The sequence below is a fragment of the Meles meles genome, chromosome 2 (genome assembly GCF_922984935.1).
Source record: "Meles meles chromosome 2, mMelMel3.1 paternal haplotype, whole genome shotgun sequence".
Classification (NCBI taxonomy): Eukaryota; Metazoa; Chordata; class Mammalia; order Carnivora; family Mustelidae; genus Meles; species Meles meles.
The window spans coordinates 121954097-121980127 of NC_060067.1; the positions used below are offsets into that span (position 1 = coordinate 121954097).

Consider the following 26031-nt stretch of genomic DNA (forward strand, 5'->3'; position numbering starts at 1 on the left):
AAAGAGCAAATGAATACCCATGACAACGGTCTTCTCTCTCCCCGACAGCAACAACAGAGACAAATTCAATCATTCATTAATCACAGGTTATTTGCAAAGCACAGAGATAATCCTGAGGGATGAAACAGGCCTCTGCTGTAAAAGTAGTTAACAATTTACACAGATGTGTGAAATAACACTGAGACAAAGGAAAATAAGCACCAGAGATTGTATCCTTCTGGGTCTGATCAGGAAGGAGAAACCACACAATAATATGAACAGAAATTTCATATAAAAAAATAGAACTTTCATAGGGGAATTTTTTTTTTTAAGATTTTATTTATTTATTTGACAAAGAGAGACACAGTGAGAGAGGGAACACAAGCAGGGGCGGTGGGAGGGAGAAGCAGACGTCCCGCTGAGCAGGGAGCCAGATGCAGGCTCGATGCCAAGACCCTGGGATCATGACCTGAGCCACCCAGGCGCCCCTCACAGGGTTATTAAAGACAACTCTAAAGGGTACCCAGAGCTGAGAGAGGGTACCCAAGGAGGAACAAACTTGGAAGAGGGCTCCCTCCCCAAAACTGAAGCTGGGATGTCACTGGCAAGGGCGTGCTGGCAGCCTGCTGGGTGGCGGGGAAGTTGGCTGGAACTGGTCTACAGTCCTAACAGAGCAGCAGGGAACTACCCTCTGGGGTGCAGAGCAGGAGCTGGGCACTTCCACAGGCACAAGGCCTGGAGAGTGCAGTGTCTGCACTGAGAGGAGGAAGGCAAGGGCTGCAAAGTTGCCAAGAGACTGTGGGCACTGAGACAGAGCACCACTGGGTATGAGCACACCACCATGTGGGTGCTCACACTGACACGTGTACAGCAGGAGTGAGAAAGAGAGGCAACTGCAACCAGGAAGAGAGGACTGCCCCCCCCCATCCCTCCAGTACCCTCTACTGGCCAAGTTTAACACCGTGCTCCCCGTGAAGGAGAAAGAGTCTACTTTAACAGAGCAGGTACTGAAGGGTGAATTTGGAAAAGGGAAGCAATAATGAAACTGGGGCACAGAGGCAAGGACAAAGGTCAGAGTGCACAAAAAGAGCAATACATTTCTTGGGGGATCAGAGTTCTGAAAGAGGTATTATTTCCGTGGAAACTGGAAGAATGAGAAAGGTTTCTGAAAGACTGGGGGTGAAGGGGAGGCTGGAAAGGGACAGAAAACTCATTCCAGGTTAAGAGGACGGTTTTATTATTAACTCTGGGATGTTGAGCAAACCATTTCACTTCTTTAAAGCCTACCCACCTTATAAGATACCCAGGAGGTTAAAATTCAACAGCGGAGTGTTAATAACGCTTTGAAAAAAGTTTAAGATGCTAGGGAGCCTGCAGGGTTCAGCTGGTTGAGAATCTGACTCCTGGTTTCGACTCAGGTCAAGAGCTCCAGGTCGTGGGATCGAGGCCTGGGTAGGCCTGACACTCAGGACAGAGTCTGCTTGAGATTCTCTCTCTCCCCTCCTTGGGGGCAAGTGTGCGTTCTCTCTTTCTGTCTCTCAAAAATAAATGAGTAAAATCCAAAAAAAAAAAAAAAAAAGTTTAAAGCACTATATGAAAACCACTTGATGGTAATACCTTTACATTAGTAACTAGAATGTAAGCTCTAGTATGGGCTCCTACCAGCTAACTACTCTCATCCTAACTCCTTCCCCGCCACCCACTCCCCCTAGCTCCTGGGAGACATCTATGACATCAAGGCCCTATCTGTGTAAGTCACTGCTGAATGAATGAGAGGATCTTGGATTATCAGAAGAACAGAAAAGACTTTTTGTTTAAAATCAAGCTAACCCAGGAGCTCCTGAGTGGGTCAGTCGTTAAGCATCTGCCTTCAGCTAGGGTCATGATTCCGGGGTCCTGGGATTGAGCCCCCCATCGGGCTCTCTGCTTGGCGGGGAGCCTGCTTCTCCCTTTCCCACTCCCCCTACTTGGGTTCCCTCTCCCTCTGTCCCTGTCAAATAAATAAATAAAATCTTTTAAAAAATAAAATAAAACTAATCCAAAGGAAATATTTCCTTAAAATAAAAAGGTAACAAGTATTATTAAATATCCTCTCTACATAATTAGGCATACTTATCTTGATGGATACCCTAAACTATATATATATATTTTTTAAAGATTTTTTAATTTATTTATTTGAGAGAGAGACAGTGAGAGAAAGCACACAAAAGGGGAGAAGGTCAGAGGGAGAAGCAGGCTCCCCAGGGAGCTGGGAGCCCAATGTGGGATTCGATCCAGGGACTCCGGGATCATGACCTGAGCCGAAGGCAGTTGCTTAACCAACTGAACCACCCAGGTGTCCCCTAAACTATATTATTAATGTAACATTTTAACAGGAAATATGAAATGAGCATTTTATTGAGACGTGAATGAGACTTGTTACCTACCATTTAGGAATTACCCAAATGCTCAGTAATATAAATCCCACAGTAACAAACAAAAACCATTCTCCTGCTCGCTTAAGCAGCCCATATACTTTAAAAAAAAAAAAAAATCAATCTGAGCCCACTGAGTTCCATTTGCAGGAACATGTGATTAGGCAGATCACACACTGCCACACACACACATGGCCAGACCCCTGTCACTGACCAGGTGCTCCAGAGCTGGGTCTCAAGAGCACAGCAGGCCTACTTCCCAAACAGTGCCCAGGGGAGCCCAGACTTTTAAACCCTAAAGGTGCTTTAGGAACATCACAGAGTACAAATTCTCTAGGCCCTGTACACTAAAATTCTCAAAGGCAGGTCAACAGAAAGGGAAACAAATTAGTATTTATTAAATACTGACTCATTGCAGGCACACTGCTGGATTTTAAAAAATACAGTATCACTTGTCATTCTTTTTTTTTAAGGGTAGGCTCCATGCCCAACATGGGGCTTGAACTCATGACCCTAAGATTAGGAGTCGTGTGCTCTCCTGACTGAGCCAGCCAGGAACCTCACATCATTATTCTTATTTTACAGATGAAGGAAGTGGGGTTTGGAGAGGTTAAGTAAACTGCCCAACATTACACAATCTAGTGGGGCTAGAATTCAAGCCCAGGTCTAACGGATTTTAAAGCAAACTTTTTCCCTTAAATTTCAGCTGCGTCCAGGTGAAAATCAATGGCAGACTCTCAGTGGGCCTGGGAAGACCTCCACTCACCTGGGTCGCTACTGTAGGTTGAGGACATGTGGACAGAAAGGAAAAGTAACACTGACACGAAGAACTGTTCCAAATATCCTCCCCTCTCATTGCCCTCCTTGCCTGTGCTCTCAAGTCTTTTGTTTTTGTTTCTTTTTTACAAGCTAGCACATATATTTAAACATAGTTTTTAGACAAGATATAGTCTAGGCTCTCATTTATGAAACATTTTGTTGAATCAACACCTCTATTCTTAAGGACAGTTCCCTATCTCAGTCATCACGCGCACACTGGAGGAAACTAAGTCTCACCGGATGTTGAAAAGATAATCTGAAATGAGAACTGCTACAACTTCTAACCGTTGAGACGTTGATTTACTACCAGGCCACCACCTGACATCTGTGCCATGCTCTACAGACCGCGAGGTGCCCTCCAAGACAGCACACACCATCTCACCGGGAGGACGACCGCAGCTTCGCTAGAGGCAAGCTAGGGAGATCCGAACTTATCCTAGGTTGGGCACTACCTCTGTCCCTCAGTTCATCTTTTTCCTGCCGCTGGCTCATCAGTCACCCCAGCAACACCCCTTCTTTCTTGTCCCTTCACCACCGTCTACACCTCAATGTTAAGAAACCACCTCTGGATGCATGTTTCTGTAACTAGCGAAACCAGGTCGACACACTGTCCCAGGAGCAGCCTTTAATGTAATACTCCTTCATGGTGTGAGAAAAGCAACAGTCCACTCCAGAAGATCTCTGGCCCAAGCCTCAGAGTTTCAAATCAGAGCTCAGAACGTGCTTCCCTGCCACAAGCTTCTGCCAAGACAACATGGACCAGGGGGTTAAGGGCACAGGGTCTGGTGATAAAAAGTGGGTAGCCTGAGTATCAACCACCCAACCAGTCAGTGAGCGTCTCCTTGCCTTTTTTCATCTGTAAAATACACCCTCACAGGAAACCGAGACTGAAATGAAATCATGCCTATCAAATGAAGACATATTAGCACGAATTCTGGTCTCTGTGCTCCTCAAACCTTAGCCATTATTGGCATCTGAGCTCACAAAGGCAATGCTAAGGGAGGCGACTCCCACAGGCTCACCATTCTGGTATCAGATTATGGTCGCCTCCAATACTCTTATCTCTGGTTGAATCAGCCTGGCTGGAGGATTGCTTCTCTACCCACCATCCAGGGACCTGCTTGCTCCCCTCCAGCTGTGACCTCTGTTCCTTTCTCAAGTCGTACCACTTGTTTGGAAGATACACTCAGAAGGCGATTACCAAACATCTGGAAAGTCAGTAAACACATTAGAAGTCCTGGGTGCCCCAGGCCTTACGAGTTCCACTTGAGTTACAAAGGGCAGTCTCTGACCTTCAGTTTAACATCTGGTTGGGGCTTAGACTAACAAAGGAGCCAGGTGAAAACCCAGCCAGAGATAAGCTTGATGTGGAGTTGGGTACACAAGGGAGGGAGTTTACCAAAGGTGGACCTTCAACTCTGCGGGGCTGGATTTATTAATATTTATTTGGGCTTTGGTTGCATAAAATGCTAGATTATTAGTGTTCATAACAGCATCGCTTTCAACAGAAACACTGAACATGAAGTGTTCCAATACCATCATTTCAGTGAAAGGTTTCCATCGCATGCAAAGCCCTGCACTAACACAAATAAAAAAGGAATAGAACTTTAACCTTTAAAAGTAAAATTGAAAACAATAGCCTTTGGATTTCTTTACAAAGTTTTGAGGATTCACTTGAAACCTGGCCTCTTTCTGCACGACACGGGAATCAGGGAGTTTTTTCCTTGAGGTTGGGTGGGAAAAGGAGCAGAGGAAGTGTCTAAGCCCTCAACCACCTTGGAGGTACAGAGCTCAAGAAATCTGCCTTGGGCCCTTTAGGGCAACAAGCACATCTTCCAACCCAGTGCTCTCCGATCTCCATCTTGGAGGAGGACCGGCAAGGCCATCCTGGACTGGTCACGCCGATCCCTTATTTGAGAGTCACAGCCAACCCAGAGTAACCACGGCAGCCTCCTCACGACCTTATCAGAAATCTTCTTCACTGTGAGCAGTCAAAATTCCAACAAGGAGCAACCCCACACTCGGCACTAGGAAACCCTGTTTTCTTTTAATTAAAAAAAAAAATGGAGAGGTCACCCCTCAGCTTTGTTTACAAGTAATGAGTCCAGCAGTCCCCATTTATCACCCCTGGAGATTCTCTTACACTTTGATGTGAAAAGAGTCAAGGCCCATTGTGATTTCAACTACTCCAACAGCACTCCTTTCATTTGCAAACGAAGCCGCGGCCCCAGTAAGAACCAACTGTCAGAAAAAATTCATTGCCTTTCCTTCCAATGATTTATCAGAGATGGGGGAAGAGAAGCTCGCTTTAAGACGACTTTCTAGAAAGGATTCCCAGCACATCCCTAATGCATTCCCAACCTCTGCCGGTTCTTTCGGCCCCAAATGCCCCTTTCCCAAATCCCACTGCTCACAAAAGGTGACCTTCTCTCTTGAAACCATACCCTTTGGAGGGACTTTCTCTCTCCCCTTTAAGTTTTCAGACAAAGGCCGAGTGACTTAGCTTAACCCACTTTTTTAGGTGTTCTCTCCCTCAGGGCAATGCTCCAGAATGAGAAAAATACCTGGCTTGGCCGTAACAGACATTGGGCCATCCCAATAACTGGGTCACGAGGCATCTGTTTTAAGTCATCTTTGTCGTTCTCTGGCAGTAAATGGAATGGAGTATTAAGGAAGTTTGAAAGGGAAGAGGATTTAAAGATTTCTTAACATATCTAAGTATCCAACAGCGTAGTCAAAAACAGCATGACTAGCAAGGATCTGTCAAGTAAACCTTAAAAATTAGAATATAACATCCATTTAAAATGTATACAGCTCCCGTTGCCATTTGCAACGTGGATGGACCTAGGAACCTAACGCTGAGTGAAGTCAGTCAGAGAAAGACAAATACTATATGATTTCACTCATGTGGAATTTAAGAAACAAAACAAATGAACAATGAATAAAAGAGGCAAAGAAAACCCAGAATATTTTTCTTTTAAAGATTTTAATTAATTATTTGACAGACAGATACAGCGAGAGAGGGAACACAAGCAGGGGCAGCGGGAGGAGAGAGAGAACAGGCTTCCCGCGGAGCAGGGAGCCCCAAGCGAGGCTGGATCCCAGGCACTGAGCCACCAAGGCACCTCGAAAACCTAGACTCTTAAACACAGAGAACAAACCGGTGGTTGCCAGAGGGGAGGTGAATGGGGGGAGGGGTGAACTAGATAAAGGGGATGAAGAGTAGAGTTCTGTGATAAGCACTGAGTAATGTACAGAATTGTTGAGTCATTATACTGCACACCTCAAACTAGTAACACTGCATGTTAATTATATTTCAATTTTTTTTTTTAAGTGCACAGTTCACAAATGCATTTCACAGAAACACTCTTGTAACCGGCACCCAGATCAAAACACTGAACACCACCAGCCCTGTTGCACTATGCAACTATTTTTAGCAAAAAGACTTATCTTGACTCTAACTGAGCTTTACAGCTAACTTCCATTCTACAGGAAATACCCAGGACAGAACCAAAGGGATTGTCAAGCTCAGCAATGCTGACGTTTGGAGCCAGAACATTCCTTGTAGTGGGGGCCATCCTGTGCACTGCAGGACATTTAGCAGCGCTCCTGCCCTGGACCCACTGGATTCTAACAACTAAAAATCGCTTCAGATGTTGTCAAATGTCCCCCCAACCCTGGGGGCGGGGGGCGGGGGGCGGGGTGTTATTCCTGATTGAGAACCACTAACAAACAAGTTAAAACATTAAGAGTTAACAAACAGATAAATCCACAAAGTAGGACGTACAGTCAACTCAATTCTACAAGCAGTCTGTCCCCCCCACCCCCACCCCCATCATTCCAGACTTCAAGTTCCATTACAAAGCTGTCATCATCGAAACAGTATGATACCGCCACAAAAACAGACACATAGATCAATGGAACAGAATAGAGAGCCCAGAAATAGACCCTCAACTCTACAGTCGACTAATCTTCACAAAGCGGGAAAGAATGTCCCATGGGAAAAAGACAGTCTCTTCAACAAATGGTGTTGGGAAAATTGGACAGCCACATGCAGAAGAACGAAACTGGACCACTTCCTTACACCACACACAAAAATAGACTCCAAATGGGTGAAAGACCTCAACAGGACAGGAATCCATCAAAACCCTTGAGGAGAACACAGGCAGCAACCTCTTCAACCTCAGCCGCAGCAACTTCTTCCTAGAAACATTGCCAAAAGCAAGGGCAGCAAGGGCAAAAATGAACTATGGGGACTTCAACAAGATCAAAAGCTTTTGCACAGCAAATGAAACAGTCAACAGAACCAAAAGACAACTGACAGAATGGGAGAAGATGTTCACAAATGACATATCAGATAAAGGGCTAGTACCCCAAATCTATAAAGAACTTATCAAACTCAACACCCAAAGAACAAATTCAATCAAGAAATGGGCAGAAGACATGAACAGACATTTCTGCTAAGAAGACATCCAGATGGCCAAGAAACACATGAAAAAATGCTCCACATCACTCGGCATCAGGGAAATACAAATCAAAACCACAATGAGATACCACCTCACAACAGTCAGAATGACTAAAATTAACAAGTCAGGAAATGACAGATGCTGTCGGGCATGCGGAGAAAGGGGAACCCTCTTACACTGTTGGTGGGAATGCAAGCTGGTGCAACCACTCTGGAAAACAGCATGGAGGTTCCTCAAAAAGTTGAAAATAGAGCTACCCTAGAACCCAGCAATTACACTACTGGGTATTTACCTTAAAGACACAAACGAAGTGATCTGAAGAGGTATGTGCACCTGAATGTTTATAGCAGCAATGTCCACAATAGCCAAACTATAGAAAGAACCTAGATGTCCATCAACAGACTAATGGATAAAGAAGATGTGGTATAGATACACAATGGAATACTATGCAGCCATCAAAAGAAATGAAATCTTGCCATTTGCAACAATGTGGATGGAACTAGAGGGTATTATGCTTAGCAAAGTAAGTCAATCACAGAAAGACAATTATCATATGATCTCTCTGATAGGAGGAAATTGAGAGGCACGGCAGGGGGTTATGAGGCGCAGGGAAGAAAAAAATGAAAAATAGGATCAGGAGGAACACAAACCATAACAAACTCTTAATCTCAGGAAACAAACTGAGGGTTGCTGGGGGAGGGGGGTAGGGAGAGGGTGGTGGGGTTATGGACATTGGGGAGGGTATGTGCTATGGTGAGTGCTGTGAATTGTCTAAGCCTGATGATTCACAGACCTGTACCCCTGGGGCAAATAATACATTATGTTAATAAAAGTAATTTTAAAAAAAAGATACTGTTTGTGACAAAAATAAAAGTAGATGATTATCCTTAGCAATCATTTTAGTGTTACGTGTTGATTACCCAAAGGGATCAAAACAATAAAGTATATTTTCTGGATTAAAAAAAACAAAAACATAAACAAAAAACCAGATGCCTGAGATTTACTTTAAAACATTTTAGCAAAGGGGCACCAGGGTGGCTCAGTGGGTTGAAACCTCTGCCTTCGGCTCAGGTCATGATCCCGGGGTCCTGGAATCGAGCCCCACATGGGGCTCTCTGCTTAGTAGGGAGACTGCTTCCCTTCCTCTCTCTCTGCCTGCTTCTCTGCCTACTTGTGATCTGTCTGTCAAATAAATAAACAAAATCTTAAAAAAAAAAAAAAAAACACTTTAGCAAAGAAGAAGAAAAAAAGACAAAGGATAGATTTCTCAAGTGTAGCAAAATACTAAGAAATGTTAAATATGCGAAAAGGTTAACATCTGAATAGGGATGCCTGGGTGGCTCAGCTCAGTCGTTAAGTGTCTGCCTTCAGCTCAAGTCAAGATCCTAGGGTCCAGGGATGGAGCCCCACATCTGGCTCCCTGCTCCGCAGGAAGCCTGTTCTCCCTCTCCCACTCCCCCTGCTTTAGTTCCCTCTCTTGCTGTGTCTCTCTCTCTATTAAATAAATAAAATTTTTTTAAAAAGTAATGAATACTTCTATGAAAAAATGTCTTTAAATTTTTGTTTGAAAAATTTCTTTTAAAGCGAAGGAGAGAAAAGGAGAGAGTAGGCAAGAACTATGATAATAAAGTCCATACTAAATTAGATTACCAAGACCAACCAGAGCCAATATTATTTCTTTTTTTTTTTAAAGATTTTATTTATTTATTTGACAGACAGAGACCACAAGCAGACAGAGAGGCAGACAGAGAGAGAGGAGGAAGCAGACTCCCTGCCAAGCAGAGAGCCTGATGTGGGACTCGATCCCAGGACCCTGAGATCATGACCGGAGCTAAAGGGAGCAGCTTAACCCACTGAGCCACCCAGGTGCCCCCCAAAATTATTTCTTTATTGCTGCTTCAATGCACAAGAATTCTTTTCCTCCCTGCCTTTAAACTTTTTTTTTTTTTTTTTAAAGATTTTATTTATTTGACAGACAGAGATCACAAGGAGGCAGAGAGGCAGGCAGAAAGAGAGGAGGAAGCAGGCTCCCTGCGGAGCAGAGAGCCCGATACGGGGCTCGATCCCAGGACCCTGCGATCATGACCTGAGCCGAAGGCAGAGGCTTTACCCCACTGAGCCACCCAGGCACCCTAAACTCTCTCTTCTTAACACGAAGCCCTGGATGACCTCATGCTTCTGATAGCTTTAATAAGACATGTTCTCCTCATATCTATGAACATCTTACTTACATTAACATACACAATCCAGCATCTACAACTTTATCAACAAAAATGGTGGCAGTGTGCATTGCAGTTTATGAAAAAGGCACCGTCTGATTAAGGCATCCAAACTTGTTGGTCAAGAGCAGAAATGCAATTGCACAGTCCCTCACATGTTAAATGTTATTCTGTGTAGTAATTTAAGAATTTCACAACCCAAACAAACTACTTGCCCCCAGCATTTCCCATAGTCTGATTCACACGTTCATCTATTAACTTCTCCAGGCCTTTGCTTCCTCTCCAGTACATGGAGGCCGATTACCATCTAATCTGACCACTTTACAGGGTTATCATGAGCTACAGAAAACAAGACTCTGATTCCGAAATAATGTCCTCCAGGCTTCTAGAAATCACAGGAACCTGGAACCGAAATTCTCTTCTTCCTAGCCCTGTTCCACAGATTCTTAAAGAGGCTAACTGCTACAGCTCCCAGAAAAAAAAGGATTATCATCATTGAAGCCTCCCAGAAAGAAGGAAAGATTCTTCTGCAAATCAGGATACCATAAACTTAGGATCCCTATAAAGATGGTGTAATCCGGGGCGCCTGGGTGGCTCAGTGGGTTGAAGCCTCTGCCTTCGGCTCGGGTCCTGGGATCGAGCCCCACGTTGGGCTCTCTGCTCGATGGAGAGCCTGCTTCCCTTCCTCTCTCTCTGCCTGCTGCTCTGCCTACTTGTGATCTCTGTCCGTCAGATAAATAAACAAAATCTTAAAAAAAAAAAAAAAAGAAGATGGTGTAATCCTAAACAGTTTAACTCGATGTCCACCTTATCTATCACCACAGGCCAAAGTGTCACCTAAAATGGTATCATGTCAACTACTGAGACTAGTATCCATTAGAAGGCAGTAAACAATATTAATCCATTCTCTTCCAACTCTCAGCATTAGCATAGTTCAGGGCTGAAGGCAAAGAGAAAAACCACATGCAAATGAATCTGAAACTGACCCACTAGCACAGTGAACCGGAACCTAGAATAATCTAAAGGTGACTCTAGGGCGCCGGGGTGACTGACTCAGCTGGTAAAGCGTATGCCTTCAGCTGGGTCATGATCCAGGAGTCCCAGAACGGAGTTTTGCATTGGGCTCCCCTGCTCACTGCCCCACCACTCCTCGGGGTGTCTGCTCCTCGCTCCTCCCCTTCCTCCCCTCCCCTCTTTCGTGCTTTCTTTCTCTCAAATAAATAAAATCTTGAAAAATAAAAAAATAAAGGTGACTCTAAACAGGACTCTCCCTTACAAGAAAGCAATCCCACTTCGAATACCTACCCAAAAGAAATGAAAACGTATGTGCAATATTATTCATCACAGCCAAAAAGGGCATACAACCCAATGTCCATCAGTTGGTGAAGAGTAAATAAAACACTGGGACAGCCAGACAACGGATGATTTGGCAAACAAAAAAGAATGAGATGTTGACACATACTGCACAACACGGATGAGTCTTGAGAACTTTATACTAAGTCAAAGTAGCCAGTGTCTCACACACACACACACCCGTATTATATGACTGCATTTATAGGTAATGTTCAGAACAGGCAAAACGATGAAGTAGAGGGCGCCTGGGTGGCTCAGTGGGTTAAAGCCTCTGCCTTCAGCTCAGGTCATAATCCCAGGGTCCTGGGATCGAGCCCCACATCGGGCTCTCTGCTCCGCGGGGAGCCTGCTTCCTCCTCTCTCTCTGCCTGCCTCTCCGCCTAGTTGTGATTTCTCTCTGTCAAATAAATAAAATATTAAAAACAAAACAAAACAAAACAAAAAACGATGAAGTAGATTAGTAGCTGCCTGGGGCTGGGCTAGGAAGCAGGCAGCTGCACCTACTGGAAGTGCAATTCTGAAAATGGACTGTAGAAATGGCTGCACAACTCAGTAAATTTACTAAAAATCATTAAATTGCATACTGAAGATGGCATGTAAATTATACCTCCATAAAGCGTTTCTTTGTTTTTGTTTCTTTAATATATAAAGACGATGCTACTTGTAGAAAAGAAAATACCATGCAGCAGTGTTTTCTTATACTTTGTGTGTGATTTAGGACAATCCCGCTGCCAGTATTAAATGTAAAATAGACCACAGTAAAACTTGTAAGTGTATCCACATGCTCTGCAAATAAACAGACTCTGTTTTGTTCTTAAAGGTCTGTTTCCTCTATGATTCTTCTTTGTACAAATGCTATTCCTGGAGTAGCTCACAAAACAATCTCTTCTATCCAAAGAGTTGACTCTGAACAAAACCTTTCCCCTCAGAATTAAGGAAGCTTCTGACTCCTCCCTTGAAACCCACCATTCTACCATCATCGCCAAAGTGGTGGCATTAATAATTCACTGAGGATTTACGTTGCAGGAGGTCCTATGATAAGCACTTTACACACATTCTTCTCCTTATCCCCATTTTTTTTCTGATCCCCATTTTAACGTGGCTTTAAAAGTTGAGCGATTTGCCCTAGTAACCAACGTGCCACAGATCTAAAAATAGCTATCCCACCGCAGGGTCCCACACTCCGGCTTGCCCTATCACAGATGTCATACTAGCTCAACTGGATTTTGCTGGAGGAAATTATTCAGTATTTCGACAGTTTAGCCTCCCTCCCCCCAAATTTAACCGTCCCTTTGGGAGATAAGTATTTCTGAAAAATATTTCCTCAGGTCTGGGATAAGCCTGAAGCCAAACTCTTCTAAACCCCTCAAACTGCAGGACTCATCTTCAATACTTCTTCTGACAATGTCACCAACTTAATGATTAGGAACCATTTTCTAAAATAAAGGTATTCAGTATGAGTTCTATAGAGGAAACATTACCACACTTGTAAATGAGGCCTTAAACGACTTGCTTGGCAAACACAGGAAACCTTCCTGGTGCCCCAGTTCACAATCCAGGTGTGGATTATTTACAATGCCCAGGCCAATCACTGTTCCAGGAAAACATGGCAAAACAGCCATTAATCTCTCTAGTAAGCATCTGGAAGTTAGGCCCCTGATTTACTCACACAAAGAAAATCTGTCCATATAATAGGTGTTAATCGGCTTAACACCTTGTAGCTTCCTTCCTAATTGAGGACTCTTCTCAATCAGGAGCGATAAACATTATTTCAGACTCTCCTGGGGAAGGAGAGCTTCCAACAGTATAGTACTATATAGTATAACTCAGCACTCACAAAATTCAATCTTTGAAATCTTCCCCAATACTGAAAACCATATCTCGGCAGATTTCCTAAAATATGTATAAAAAAGTTCCTACTCTTAACAGCAGAAAACACTAAAAACTTGTCCCACAAATCTGGTGATGGAGCCTGAAATAAAATTTCTTTCGTTCTTCTGTTTCACCTTCATGTTTTCCACCCATCATCACCAAGTAACATTTTCCCAAAATGTATCGCAGTTCTACTCTCTGGCTTCACTTACCTGGGCCCAGTTTCAGAAGAATGTAATTTATTGGGCACTTTGTAAAAATTAGTTTCAGGATTCCAAGAAGGAAATGAGACATTTCAATCAGTAAGTAAGAGTAATAAGGGTAAGAAGGAAAAGACTGGTAAAATAGCAAGAAGCCACGTTCTCTCAGTAAGGAAAAAGAAAAGTAACTAAAAACTCCAGGAAAAAATGAAACACCATTCAAAGATGAAGCAGTTTAAAATGTGGCATGAATCTGAACAATTTACTCAGCTAAAGAACTGTTCTGTCCTGACCTAAGTGAACCTTCTCTTTCAAGTGGTACCTGTGATAACTTTGAGCCCATATGAAATATGACCCTGTATGAAATACAAAATGAAACCCTAAACCTTATTTTGCTTCCTGGTGAAAGTAACATAAATAGGGCTATTGATTTTTCAGACTTCTATTATCAATTTAGAGACAAAGCTCTTAAGGTACAATGATAAAATGAAATATGCTGTCAATGCGGACAATTTAAAACTAAAAACAGAGCTAATAGTTGGAGGGTGGAAGAGGAAGGAAGAAAAAGTAAGGATAATTATATTGTCCTATGAGCCTGTGGAAAATACAAAAGAAAGAAACAAAAATATTTACTACAGACTATATAAAATATACCTAACATAGTAGTTTAGGATAAAATACACTGAGATGGGGCACCTGGATGGCTCAGTGGCTTAAAACCTCTGCCTTTGGCTCAGGTCATGGTCCCAGGGTCCTGGGATCAAGCCCCTCATTGGGCTCTCTGCTCAGCAGGAAGCCTGCTTCCTCCTCTCTCTCTGCCTGCCTCTCTGCCTACTTGTGATCTCAGTCTATCAAATAAATAAATAAAATCTAAAAAAAAACCACACTGAGATATTTAAAAGTTAAAGATACTTAAATTTATGAAATAGGATAAAAATAACATCACAACTGAATAGAAAACATAACAAGTATACCATATGATTAAATTTAAATAAAATTTGAAAGCAAACAAAACAAATTCAAGCTGTTAGAAGTCAGAATAGTGGCAGCCTTTGAGGGTGTTAGTAGCTGTGAGGGACAAGAGGAGGCTTCTGGAAAGCTGGTATTGTCACTTGATGGGCGACACAAGTGTGTTCACTTTGTGAAAACGCACCGAACTGTCCTAATAATGTCTGCCCTATTCAGTTTGTTATACACCAATAACAATTTTTAGAAAGAACAAAAAGAAAGGGGAGGAAAAGGAAGGTGGGGATAAATGTAAGTGAGGAGAGATTCACTAGTGTCTAACATTGATAAATCTATAAATCAGAGAATAAGCCTATTATTTATCAGGACTAAAACAAATATTATCTTTACACATGACATTAATATTCTGCCCACGCTTATGACTTCTGATAGCCCTGAGCAAAGTAAGAGCTCACACTCAGACATCTATTTAGTTTGAACAATTAGAGTCGCATACTCAATACACATCTGTTTCCTTTCAAGTACCAGCCAGCCCTGGACTGGTTCCTCATGAATTTGATGGTTTCTTTTTTTCTGGACTACTGAAAAATTAACCTGTCATGATTAAACATTTAAACACTGAGCTATTGATAGGTATTAAAAACTGAACTCCACTGAGGACTTCCCCCAGTTTTATCACTTGTACTGGGTATTAAAACTAAAAGGAGCATATCAGGGAGGCCATGAGTTGAAAAAATAAAACTGGTTCTATAACTGCCAGAATGTTACTATAAATGCCATTTACCCATCCTAATAATTATTAACAATAGCAAACATATGTAAATAATACAAAATACTTTTTTTACTTGTTTTTCTTAAAGACTTCATTTATTTGACACAGAGAGAGACACACAGCAAAACAGGGAACACAAGCAGGGGGAGTAGGGGAGGGAGAAACAGGCTTCCCACCAAGCAGGGAGCCCGATGCGGGACTCGATCCCAGGACCCCGGGATCATGACCTGAGCCGAAGGCAGACACTTAACGCTTAACGACTGAACCACCCAGGCACCGGAAATTACTTTTTTTTTTTTTAAGATTTTATTTATTTATTTGAGAGACAGCGATCACAAGTAGGCAGAGAGGCAGGCAGAAAGAGAGAGGAGGAAGCAGGCTCCCCGCTGAGCATAGAGCCCCATGCGGGGCTCAATCCCAAGACCCTGGGATCATGACCTGAGCTGAAGGCAGAGGCTTTAACCCACTGAGCCACCCAGACACCCCACCCCAAATTATTTTTTAATCTTGCCACTGATAATAGCTTACTATAATTGATTATGTTACCAGAAATTATATAGGATGCAAATTATATAGAAAATTACATAGAAAATTTTGAAAAATCATATGCCCACAAAAATCTTACAGTTGAAATTTAAAATTTCTTCATCCTCTTAAAAGTTCACCATTCTGGTGAAGTGTGTAAACCTGGTGATTCACAGACCTGTACCCCTGGGGATAAAATTACATTATATGTTTATAAATAAATAAATAAATAAATAATTTTTTTTAAAAAAAAGTTCACCATTCTGGGTGTCTGGGTGTCTCAGTTGGTTAAGCAACTGTCTTCCCCTCAGGTCAGGATCCCAGAGTCCCAGGATCGAGTCCTGCATCGGGCTCCCAGCTCCATGGGGAGTCTGCTTCTCCCTCTGACCTTCTCACCTCTCATGCTCTCTCTCACTGTCTCTCTTTCAAATAAATAAAAAAAAAAATCTTTAAAAAAAAAAAATTCACCGTGCTCGCTTCGGCAGCACATATACTAAAAAAAAAATTCACCATTCTGATACTTAGATACCTTGGTAGGAAGACCCAGTTTTAATATGCTATAGACTTCAAGTCTTCCTAATTGATGAAATTCAAAGGAACCCGAATCAAAATGCCAACATTTTTCTAGAAAAAGCCTAATGATAAAAAAAATTTAAAAATTAATTTAAAATATCAAATAAATAAATAAATTGGAAAAGGACTTATGACTTCAGAGGAAACATGGAAATGTAATCAGATGTGAATATAAAAATTCTAAAAATGAAAAGTAATTAAAAGAAGTACCTGAATGTTAGTATCTATGGAAATACAGTGAAATAATATCAGAAGAAACAACCAATGGAACAAAAGAGTCCAACAAAAGACTCAAGAATAGGGGTGCCTGGGTGGCTCAGTCGTTAAGCATATGCCTTCAGCTCAGGTCATGATCCCGGGGTCCTGGGATCGAGCTTGGCATCAGGCTCCCTGCTTGGCAGGAAGCCTGCTTCTTCCTCCCCCACTCCCCCTGCTACTGTTCCCTCTCTCGCGCTCTCTCTCTCTGTCAAATAAATAAATAAAATCTCAAAAAAAAAAAAAAAAAAAGACCCAAGAATGTGATGGAATTACAATTCCATCCACTCCAATCAGTGGAGAAAAGATAGGTGATTTAATAAATTATATTGAAACAAATGGCTAGACTTTTGCTTTAAAAAAAAAAAAAAAAAAGCCTCCTGGGGTGCCTGGGTGGCTCAGTTGGCTAACCATCTGACTCGATTTCAAGCTCAGATCATGTCAGGGTCTTGAGATCCAGCCCTGTATTGGGCTCCCCTCTCAGCAAGGAATCTGCTTGAGACTCCCTCTCTTCCTCTGCTTCTGCCCCTCCCCCAGCTCACGTGCTCAGGCATGCTCTTTCTCAAATAAATACATCTTTTAAAACATTAAATAAGGGGCGCCTGGGTGGCTCTGCCTTTGGCTCAGGTCGAGCCCCACGTTGGGCTCTCTGCTCAGCAGGGAGCCTGCTTCCCTCTCTCTCTGCCTGCCTCTCTATCTACTTGTGATCTCTCTCTCTCTCTCTACCAAATAAATAAATAAATAATCTTTAAAAATAAAATAAAACATTAAATAAATTGGGCACCTGGGTGGCTCAGTGGGTTAAGCCTCTGCCTTCAGCTCAGGTCATGATCTCAGGCTCCTGGGATCAAGCTCAGCATCGGGCTCTCTGCTCAGCAGGGAGCCTGTTTCCCCTTCTCTCTCTGCCTGCATCTCTGCCTACTTGTGACCTCTCTCTGTGTCAAATAAATAAATAAAATCTTTTTAAAAAATAGTATGAAATAAAAATAAAACATTAAATAAATTAAAAAATTAAAATTTAAAAAGTAAAAATGGGTCCCTAACATCCCTTGGACTTCTCATTTTCCTACTAATATGGAAATTTATAGCATACACTTGACACTAAAATTAATTACAGACAGATCAAAATATTAAAAAGTCCAAGATCTAGGGCACCTGGCTGGCTCAGTCACTATAGCACATGATTCCTGATCTCAGGGTATAAGTTCAAGCCCCACATGGGATAGTGAACTAACTTTAAAAATTAATTCACTAAAAATTTTTAAAATGGGGGCACCTGAGTGGCTCAGTGGGTTAAAGCCTCTGCCATCAGCTCAGGTCATGATTCCCAGGGTCCTGGGATCGGCCCGCAATGGGCTCTCTCCTCTACGGGGAGCCTGCTTCCCCTTCTCTCTCTGCCTGCCTGTCTGCCTACTTGTGATCTCTGTCTGTCAAATAAATAAATAAAATCTTAAAAAAAAAATTTTTTTTTAAAGTGTAGGGGTGCCTGGTTGGCTCAGTGGGTTAAAGCCTCTGCCTTCAGCTCAGGTCATGATGCCAGGGTCCTGGGATCGAGCCCCACATCCCCGGCATCCCCAGCATCCCCAGCATCCCCTGCATCGGGCTCTCTGCTCAGCAGGGAACCTGCTTCCTCCTCTCTCTGCCTCCTCTCTCTCTGCCTGCCTCTCTCCCTACTTGTGATCACTGTCTGTCAAATAAATAAATAAATAATCTTTTTTAAAAATTTGGGTTTTTTTTAATGTAAAAGTCTAAGATCTCACATAGGTCACAAGTGAAGGGAGCCAAGCAATAAAGTAAATGGTGAGCCCAATAGTGTGGAAACTGTAGTGAACTAGAAAGCATCTGTGCTCGCTTGACCTTTTTTTTTTTTTTAAACATTAAGTCTTTCTGACAAATACCTGACAAAGAGATGTCTGCAGGAGGGAGCAGGTGGGAATTCTAGAGTTCTGGGTGACCCGTAGGCTGAGAGGCTGAACTCATGGGCACACCTGAAGCCCACTGGTGACATACCACTTGGTAACTTTTGAATTAGAAGTCATCTAAGTTCTGGCCTTGAGGAAGAGAGCAGCAGCCCTTCAATGGTATCCAAGCACTGCCACGCAGCAGTAGGAGTCCAGAGTTGTTAAATCTTTTATTTCTGAAGAGAAGATGGAAGTCTAGATGGTTATGTAAAAAACATGGGCAGATCTTTTTTTTTTTTTTTTTTTTGGGAACACTGTGAGGGGCCAAACAAAACCCATCTGGTGACCAGATCTGTCCCAGAGGCCACCGGCTCACAAGTTCTGATTTAAATGCAAAAAATGAAGGCATTCAAGTGCCAGCAGAGATCACATGACGTTATTTGCACAATCTCCGAGCTGGAAAGACCTTTCTCAGCACAATCAAAACCAGAACCCATAAAGGACAAGACATTTAACTGCATAAAAATGTAAAACTTATATGTAGCCGAACATCACGAACAAGCCTGAAGACAGCTGACAACAGCGTCCCGGAGCTCCAGCAGAACGGGGGCTGCTGCAGCCTGGGTCACATGCCTTCCTCTGTGGGGGAGGACAGTGCCCCGCGTCTAACAACAGTACCCCGGGGGCCACCTGGAATAGAGGAAGAGTTTCCTAAATGAGCCAGAAAGGGGAAGCAGGAAAGCATCCAGGCAGGACCTTCCAGAATTACAGGCATCATCATCTGTTACTGAAGAAATATTAGTTGAGTAAGCTTGAGTCGACATGTCTCATACATTAATATGTTTCTGAATATCTAACAGTAAAAATGAAAATTGATCAGTGACATTAAGAATTCCCTCTGGATAGCAAATGAGTTATTCTTAACAACCGCTTCAGAATGTTAATAGGCTCCCCTTGGCCAAGCCTGATCATGGAAGAGATGGAAGGAGGAAGTTAACTGTATGTGCACCCTCAGAGGAGAGATCTGAAAGTACTATAACGAAACTGACAGCATTCCCTCCTCCAAAGCTCTCAGGAGAAGGTGGATTTCATGAACAGGTGGCTCATTTCTCCAAAGCTGTGTAATACCGACCAAGATCTTAAACACAGAATCTGATCTACTATAACAGCCATATGTTAAAGACATGAGTTAGGAGGCTCAGAAAGTACTAGACTGCAAGAAAATATGGAGCCAGTCTAACAGGTTTGGCTTCATGCAGAGAAAACGAAAATTTTCCCATATTTTCTCGCACTGTAAAAATGAAAAGGATCAAGCTTATGCTTTCAAAAATACATCATCAACTTGAATACTGTCCTATCTTTGAATCATGGATTTCACCGTTACCTGCTGCTGCTGCTCTTGACTCTTTCAGTAAACGCCATTGCTGCCCGTCAGTGCAAAATAACAAGTCTGCTCATCTGAAAGGGAAAAAGCAACCTGTGAATATTAGCCTGTAAGTTGACTCAGGGGTACACCTGACTTGCAAGAAAATCTTACTGAAAACAGAATTCAGTGTTCTCACTGGAACTAGAAAATGGTTCTTCATCAACCCTCAAGTTGCAGGAACAAACTAGTTACCGTATACCAAAGGTCAAATGTAATTTTACTTTTGATGCTGTTACTCAAAGCCCTTTCAGCAGGAAGAAATGTGCACAAGTTTATCACGAGGAGGAAGAAAGGAACTAACATCTGCATCTATTCTCGCTGGAGTACTGTGTTGAGCCCTTTCTAAATGACATTTTACATAAACATTAAACTTGCGAGGTAGATGCTAATGCCCCATATACCAATAAGTAATCTTACAAATAGGAAAACTGAAACTTGGTTTTGAGAAATTTGCCTGAGGTAACAGGTTGTGTCAGCACCTTCCCTAGAATCAAAAGGTAGAAAGGGAAGAGTATGAAAAGAAAGGAAATCAGCCAGTTGGTTTTTACGCAAGAATACCTAATTTTAAAAAGTAGGCCAAATAAGGGCAAAACGTTAAGAACTGACTTCCACTCATGAAAGATGCTTAAACCCCAAAGACATTTTTGAGCATTCTCTCAAGAGTACCGGTCAAGGGGCGCCTGGGTGGCTCAGTGGGTTAAAGCCTCTGCCTTGGGCTCAGGTCATGATCCCAGGGTCCTGGGATGGAGCCCTGTGTCAGGTTCTCTGCTCAGCAGGGAGCCTGCTTCCCTTCCTCTCTCCTCTCTCTCTGCGTGCCTCTCTGCCTACTTGTGATCTGTCTGTCAAATAAATAAATAAAGTCTTAAAAAAAAAAAAAAAAAGAGTACCGGTCAAAAAAAAAAGAAAAGGTTCTACAACCTGGGCAGATGGCCTTGGTCCTGTCCTGTGTATCTCTAGAAACAACCTTTCTCTCTATGGTTAACACTATCACCAGCTGTTTCCTTTTCCCTTTCTTGTATGTATTTGTAATTTACTGTACTTCTCCTAACTTGCTTTAAATAGTTTCCATTTTTCAACCATCCTTAAGGCCAAGGATCTATTACAAATTATTCTGGTACAGATTTAACAAACTATCTGATACAAATGAAAACACACTGAACTCGGTAACAGTTTTAGCTTGCCTCTGATGTTTAAGAGACTGTTACACTTCCCGCTACAGCTGAAACACTGAATATAGTCCAGCTCTACTCTGACACCTGATAAGGTCTTTTATCTCCTCCTCCATGAAATTAAAATTGCTGACCACAATGTTTCCGGACCAGTAGATATCACTGTCACTCTGCCTCCTCCCCCTAAGAAAGAATGCAACATGGATGCTACAAATATTCTAATTAAACTCCCACCGGTGGAGCTCTAAGTTTTTCAGGGTCAAACATGCTCTGAAGTAGCACACTCCTCCACCCTGCTATAGTCGCCCTTACAGGGGCTTAGGCAAGTTTCCTAAATTCTCATCTGAAATCCCAATCATTCCCCCCACCAACCCTACCACCTCCATCGCCCTTTTCTCTCACTTTCCCTCCCTCCAACACACTTTTACTTCCTTTCCCCCTTTCTCTACCCTCTTTCCCCCTCCCCTTTCCCTCCATTACTCCGTCCTCTTTCCCTTTCTCTCCCTTCACCTGTTTTGCTGCTCTCATTTTCTCTCTCTTGACATGTAGGGCTGGGCACACAGCAGGTGCTCAATAAAACAGTGAGTCATTTCAGCATTATTCTTTGCAACACTGAAGAGTCCATGATGACAGTCTCCCACACGACCCTCCCAATCAAGACATCCACCTGCTTGCAGGCCAAACGTGACCTCCCTAAGGCTTGCTGGAGAGCAAGAGGGCATGCAGGAGGAAGTAGGTTGGGTTACGGAGGAACACTGACCTTGAGAATGGTCCTGAGTTCTCCTATTTGTTCATTTAAGTCACTAAGCCAGCAAATATTTCCTGAGCATCTACTCTAAGCCATGTACAGAGAGTAAGGGTGAAGAAAACAGATTTACCATCACTGAGTTTGCAAACTATAGGAGTTTAGCAAAGATGACACATAAGAAAAATACATAGATATTCAATATTAAAAGGTACTATAGAGAAAAATGAAAGTGTAGACTGCCAGCAAGGAACCAAGGTAAGGTGTTGCAATTTTACATAGGGTGATCAGACACTGTAACATCTGAGTAAAGACCAAAAGGAAATGAGGGGCAAACCATGCAGAACTGCAGTGAAAGATGGTCCTAGAGCTCTAGGTGATAATGATGCATCAATGCAAATGCATCATTTGTAACTAATATACCACTTTGTTGGGAGATGTTGGTTATGGGGAGGCTGTGCACAAGGGGGGGAGGGGGGTACAGGGGAGACAGGGAGGTCTATAGGAAATGTCTGTACCCTCTGTTCAATTTTGCTGAGAACCAAAACCCGCTCTTTAAAAAGTCTATTTTGGGGGCGCCTGAGTGGCTCAGTAGGTTGGGCCTCTGCCTTTGGCTCAGGTCATGATCTCAGGATCCTGGGATTGAGCCCCCCGTCCGGCTCTCTGATCAGCAGGAAGCCTGCTTCCTCTCCCCCTCCCCCCGCCTACTGTCTGTCCAACAGATAAATAAACTCTTTTTTTAAAATAAATAAAATTAAAAGTCTATTTTGGGGGCACCTGGGTGGCTCAGTCAATTAAGCAGGTCTTGATTTTGGCTCAGGTCCTGATCTCAGAGTCCTGGGATCGAGCCCCGGCATCAGGCTCCATGCTCAGTCGGGAGTCTGCTTGAGGATTCTCTCTCCTTCTGCCCCTCCCCCAACTCACATGTGTTCACAGTCACACACATGCAAGGGCTCTTGCTCTCTCTCTCAAATGAATAACTAAATCTTCAAAGTCTATTATTTTTAACTGTCTTAGAGATGGACAAGTCCAACACTGAAGGGGTCAGCCAAACCTGTGGGTTTCACGACTGGCTTCTTGGGTGAGTAGATACAATAAAAAGTGAAAGAAACATTCTCTGAGGGATCCGGTGCCAGGGCACAGCCAGGAACTTGTCTATTCAACTCAAATTCTTTATTCTTTAATTTGCCAGGTGGCAGGTGCGAAGAGGCTGCATCCTCAGATTACTGTTATCTCAATTATGTCTCACTAAAAAAAAACAACAAAGTCAGCCCATGAAAGACTGTTTAGGTGCTGATATATGAATCACACAGCTGTACAGAGCAGCCATGCAACTCACAAGGTTAGGTTAGGTTGGAATGAAGACCTACTGTATTGTAGTCAGGAAGTTATTAACATAAACTACTGCTAAGAAAGGAAATTAGTATATGCTTCAGATGTCTCTTTCAAAGACTTTTTCTCAAAAACATGGTCACAAAACTGGACCATTTCCTTACAGCATACACGAGATAGACTCAAATGGATGAAAGACCTCAATGGGAGACAGGAATCCATCAAAATCTTAAGAGTAGAACATGGGCAGCAACCTCTTCGACCTCAGCCACAGCAACTTCTTCCTAGAAACATGGGCAAAAGCAAGAGAAACAAGGGCAAAATGAACTATGGGTACTTCATCAAGATCAAAAGCTTTGCAGAGCAAAGAAAACAGTCAACAAAACCAAAAGACAACCAAGAGAATGGGAGAAGATATTTGCAAATGACATATCAGATAAAGGGCTAGGATCCAAAATCCATAAAGAACTTATCAAACTCAATATCCAAAGAACAAATAATCTAATCAAGAATGGGCAGAAGACATGAACAGACATTTCTCCAAAAAAGACATCCAAATGGGGGGCGCCTGGGAGGCTCAGTCATTGGGTATCTGCCTTCAGCTCAGGTCATGATCCCAGGGTCCTGGGGTCATGCCCCACATCGGGCTCTCTGCTTAGCAGGAAGCCTGCACCATCCTCTCCCATTCCCCCTGCTTGTGTTCTCTCTCTCTCACTGTCTTTCTCATTCAAATAAATTAATAAAATCTTTTTGAAAATTAAAAAAAAAAAGACATCTAAATGGCCAACAGACACATGAAAAGATGCTCCACATCCCTCAGCATCAGGGAAATACAAATCAAAACCACAATGAGATATCACCTCACACTAGTCAGAATGGCTAAAATTAACAAGTCAGGAAATGACAGATGCTGGCGAGGATGCAGAGAAAGGGGAACCCTCCTACACTGTTGGTGGGAATGCAAGCTGGTGAAGCCACTCTGGAAAACAGTATGGAGGCTCCTCAACGAGTCGAAAATAGAGCTACCCTACGACCCAGCAATTGCACTACTGGGCATTTACCCCAAAGATACAAATGTAGTGATCCGAAGGGACACCTGCACCCAAATGTTTACGGCAGCAATGTCTACAATAGCCAAATTATGGAAAGAGCTCAGTTGTCCACTGACAGATGAATGGATAAAGAAGAGATGGTATGGGCGCCTGGGTGGCTGAGTCGGTTAAGCGGCTGCCTTCGCCTCAGGTCATGACCCCAGGGTCCTGGGACTGCGCCCCCCATCGGGATCCCTAATCAGTGGACAGTCTGCTTCTCCCTCTTCCTCTGCCTGCTGCTCTGCCTACTTGTGCTCTCTCTCTCTAATAAATAAATAAAATCTTTAAAAAAAAAAGAGGTAGTATATATACACAATGGAATATTACGCAGTCATCACGAAAAATGGAATCTTAGCATTTGCAACGACATGGATGGGTATTATGCTAAGCATAGAGGGTATTATGCTAAGCAAAATAAGTCAATCAGAGAAAGGCAATTATCATTTGATCTTACTGATATGTGGAATTTAAGAAACAAAACAGGATCATAGGGGAAGAGAGGAAAAAATAAAACGAGAGGAAACCGGAGAGGGAAACAAACCACAAGAGACTCTTAATCTTAGGAAATAAACTGAGGGTTGCTGGAAGGGAGGGGGAGTGGAGGGATGGTTCACTGGGTGCTAGACGTGAAGGGGAGCATGTGATGTAATGACCAGTGGGTGGTATACAAGACTGATGAATCACAGACCTCTGAAACCAGTAATACACTGTATGTTAAATAATTGATTTAAATTTTAGAAATGACTTAAAACAAAAATATAGTCATATGTGTACAAGGAATTATGTGCAATAAAATATTATTTATAACATTAAGAAAACTGGTAACGACTTAAGACATGCCAACACAAAAATGGCTAAATCAATTATGACACATCATGAGACGTAACAGATCAAAAAAGAATAGGTTTATCTAAACAAGATGTATAACGTACAATGTGAACCAATTTGCTTAAAAAAATGCTTTTTGTTTATGCACCGTACATAGGCAAATGTGCATACATGCGCGCACACGTGTACACACACATATACCAAACTGTAAATGGTGACTTCTCTGGAAAGGGGCACACCTATTATGCATGCTATGAATCCTTTATTATCTGTATAAACACATTTTTCTCTAAGTACAGGGGCTGGGAGGAAAATGGACTGGCCTATAAATATTGAAATCAGAAGGTCTTAAGTTTTCACACATTTTTAAATATTATTTCCCTAGATTATAAAGACAAAATGTGATGGGAGGGGAGACAGTTTAAAATCCTATTTCAAAAAAAAAGGCAGAGAAAGTACCATCTTGGCTGTACGGCAAAAAAGAGGATGGGTTCAAGTGAGACAGGCGATCATCTGGCAAATTAAACCCTACCAGCCTCAGTGTTCCCATCCGTAAAATGGAAAGTAGCAAATTTTACAGTATTACTGAGAAGAGTGAATTACACACCCTAGCTAAAATGCCTAAAATGCCTGACACATCATAGGCACTCAACACATAGTGGCTCTTGGGGGTTGTGGAGGGGGAGAGGAATACACAGCAGCTCTTTTAAGTCAGCAACATCTATGCTACATTTTATATAAGTTAAACAAATATGTTTCACTTAGGAATGTGCCCTGCCAGGTCTTCCATAGTTCTTCCAGCCTCTTGCAACAAATTTATTCAGAAATAAAAATGTGGGGAGCCTTGGTGGCTCAGTCAGTTAACCATGTGCCTTCAGCTCAGGTCTTGATGCCATGGTCCTAGGATTGAGACCCTGGTCCAGGTCACTGCTCAGTGGAGGCTGCTTCTCCCTCACCATCACTCCCTACCCCTCACATCCCCTTCGCATGTGGTATCTCAAATAAAATCTAAAAAAAAAAAAAAAAGTCATGCATACCAAAGTGCTTTTCTCACCAAAAATAGCAGGTAAAATAACTCAAGTAAAAAAAATGTTTTCCTTCATTTTTTTTCTGGTTATTTTCCTGC

The 26031-nt window shown here is 42.5% G+C and overlaps 1 protein-coding gene across 4 annotated transcripts in view; it reads right to left on the reverse strand.

Annotated features, from left to right (window-relative positions):
• The window catches only part of AFF1 (AF4/FMR2 family member 1), a 203663-nt gene that overhangs the window by 169105 nt on the left and 8527 nt on the right, over positions 1–26031 (reverse strand). For all 4 annotated transcript variants that reach the window (XM_045989772.1, XM_045989745.1, XM_045989764.1 and 1 more), the window contains exon 2: positions 19699–19772. In XM_045989772.1, the coding sequence (XP_045845728.1) occupies positions 19699–19736 (38 nt within the window). In that variant the 5' untranslated portion in view covers positions 19737–19772. The remainder of the gene's footprint in view (positions 1–19698; positions 19773–26031) is intronic.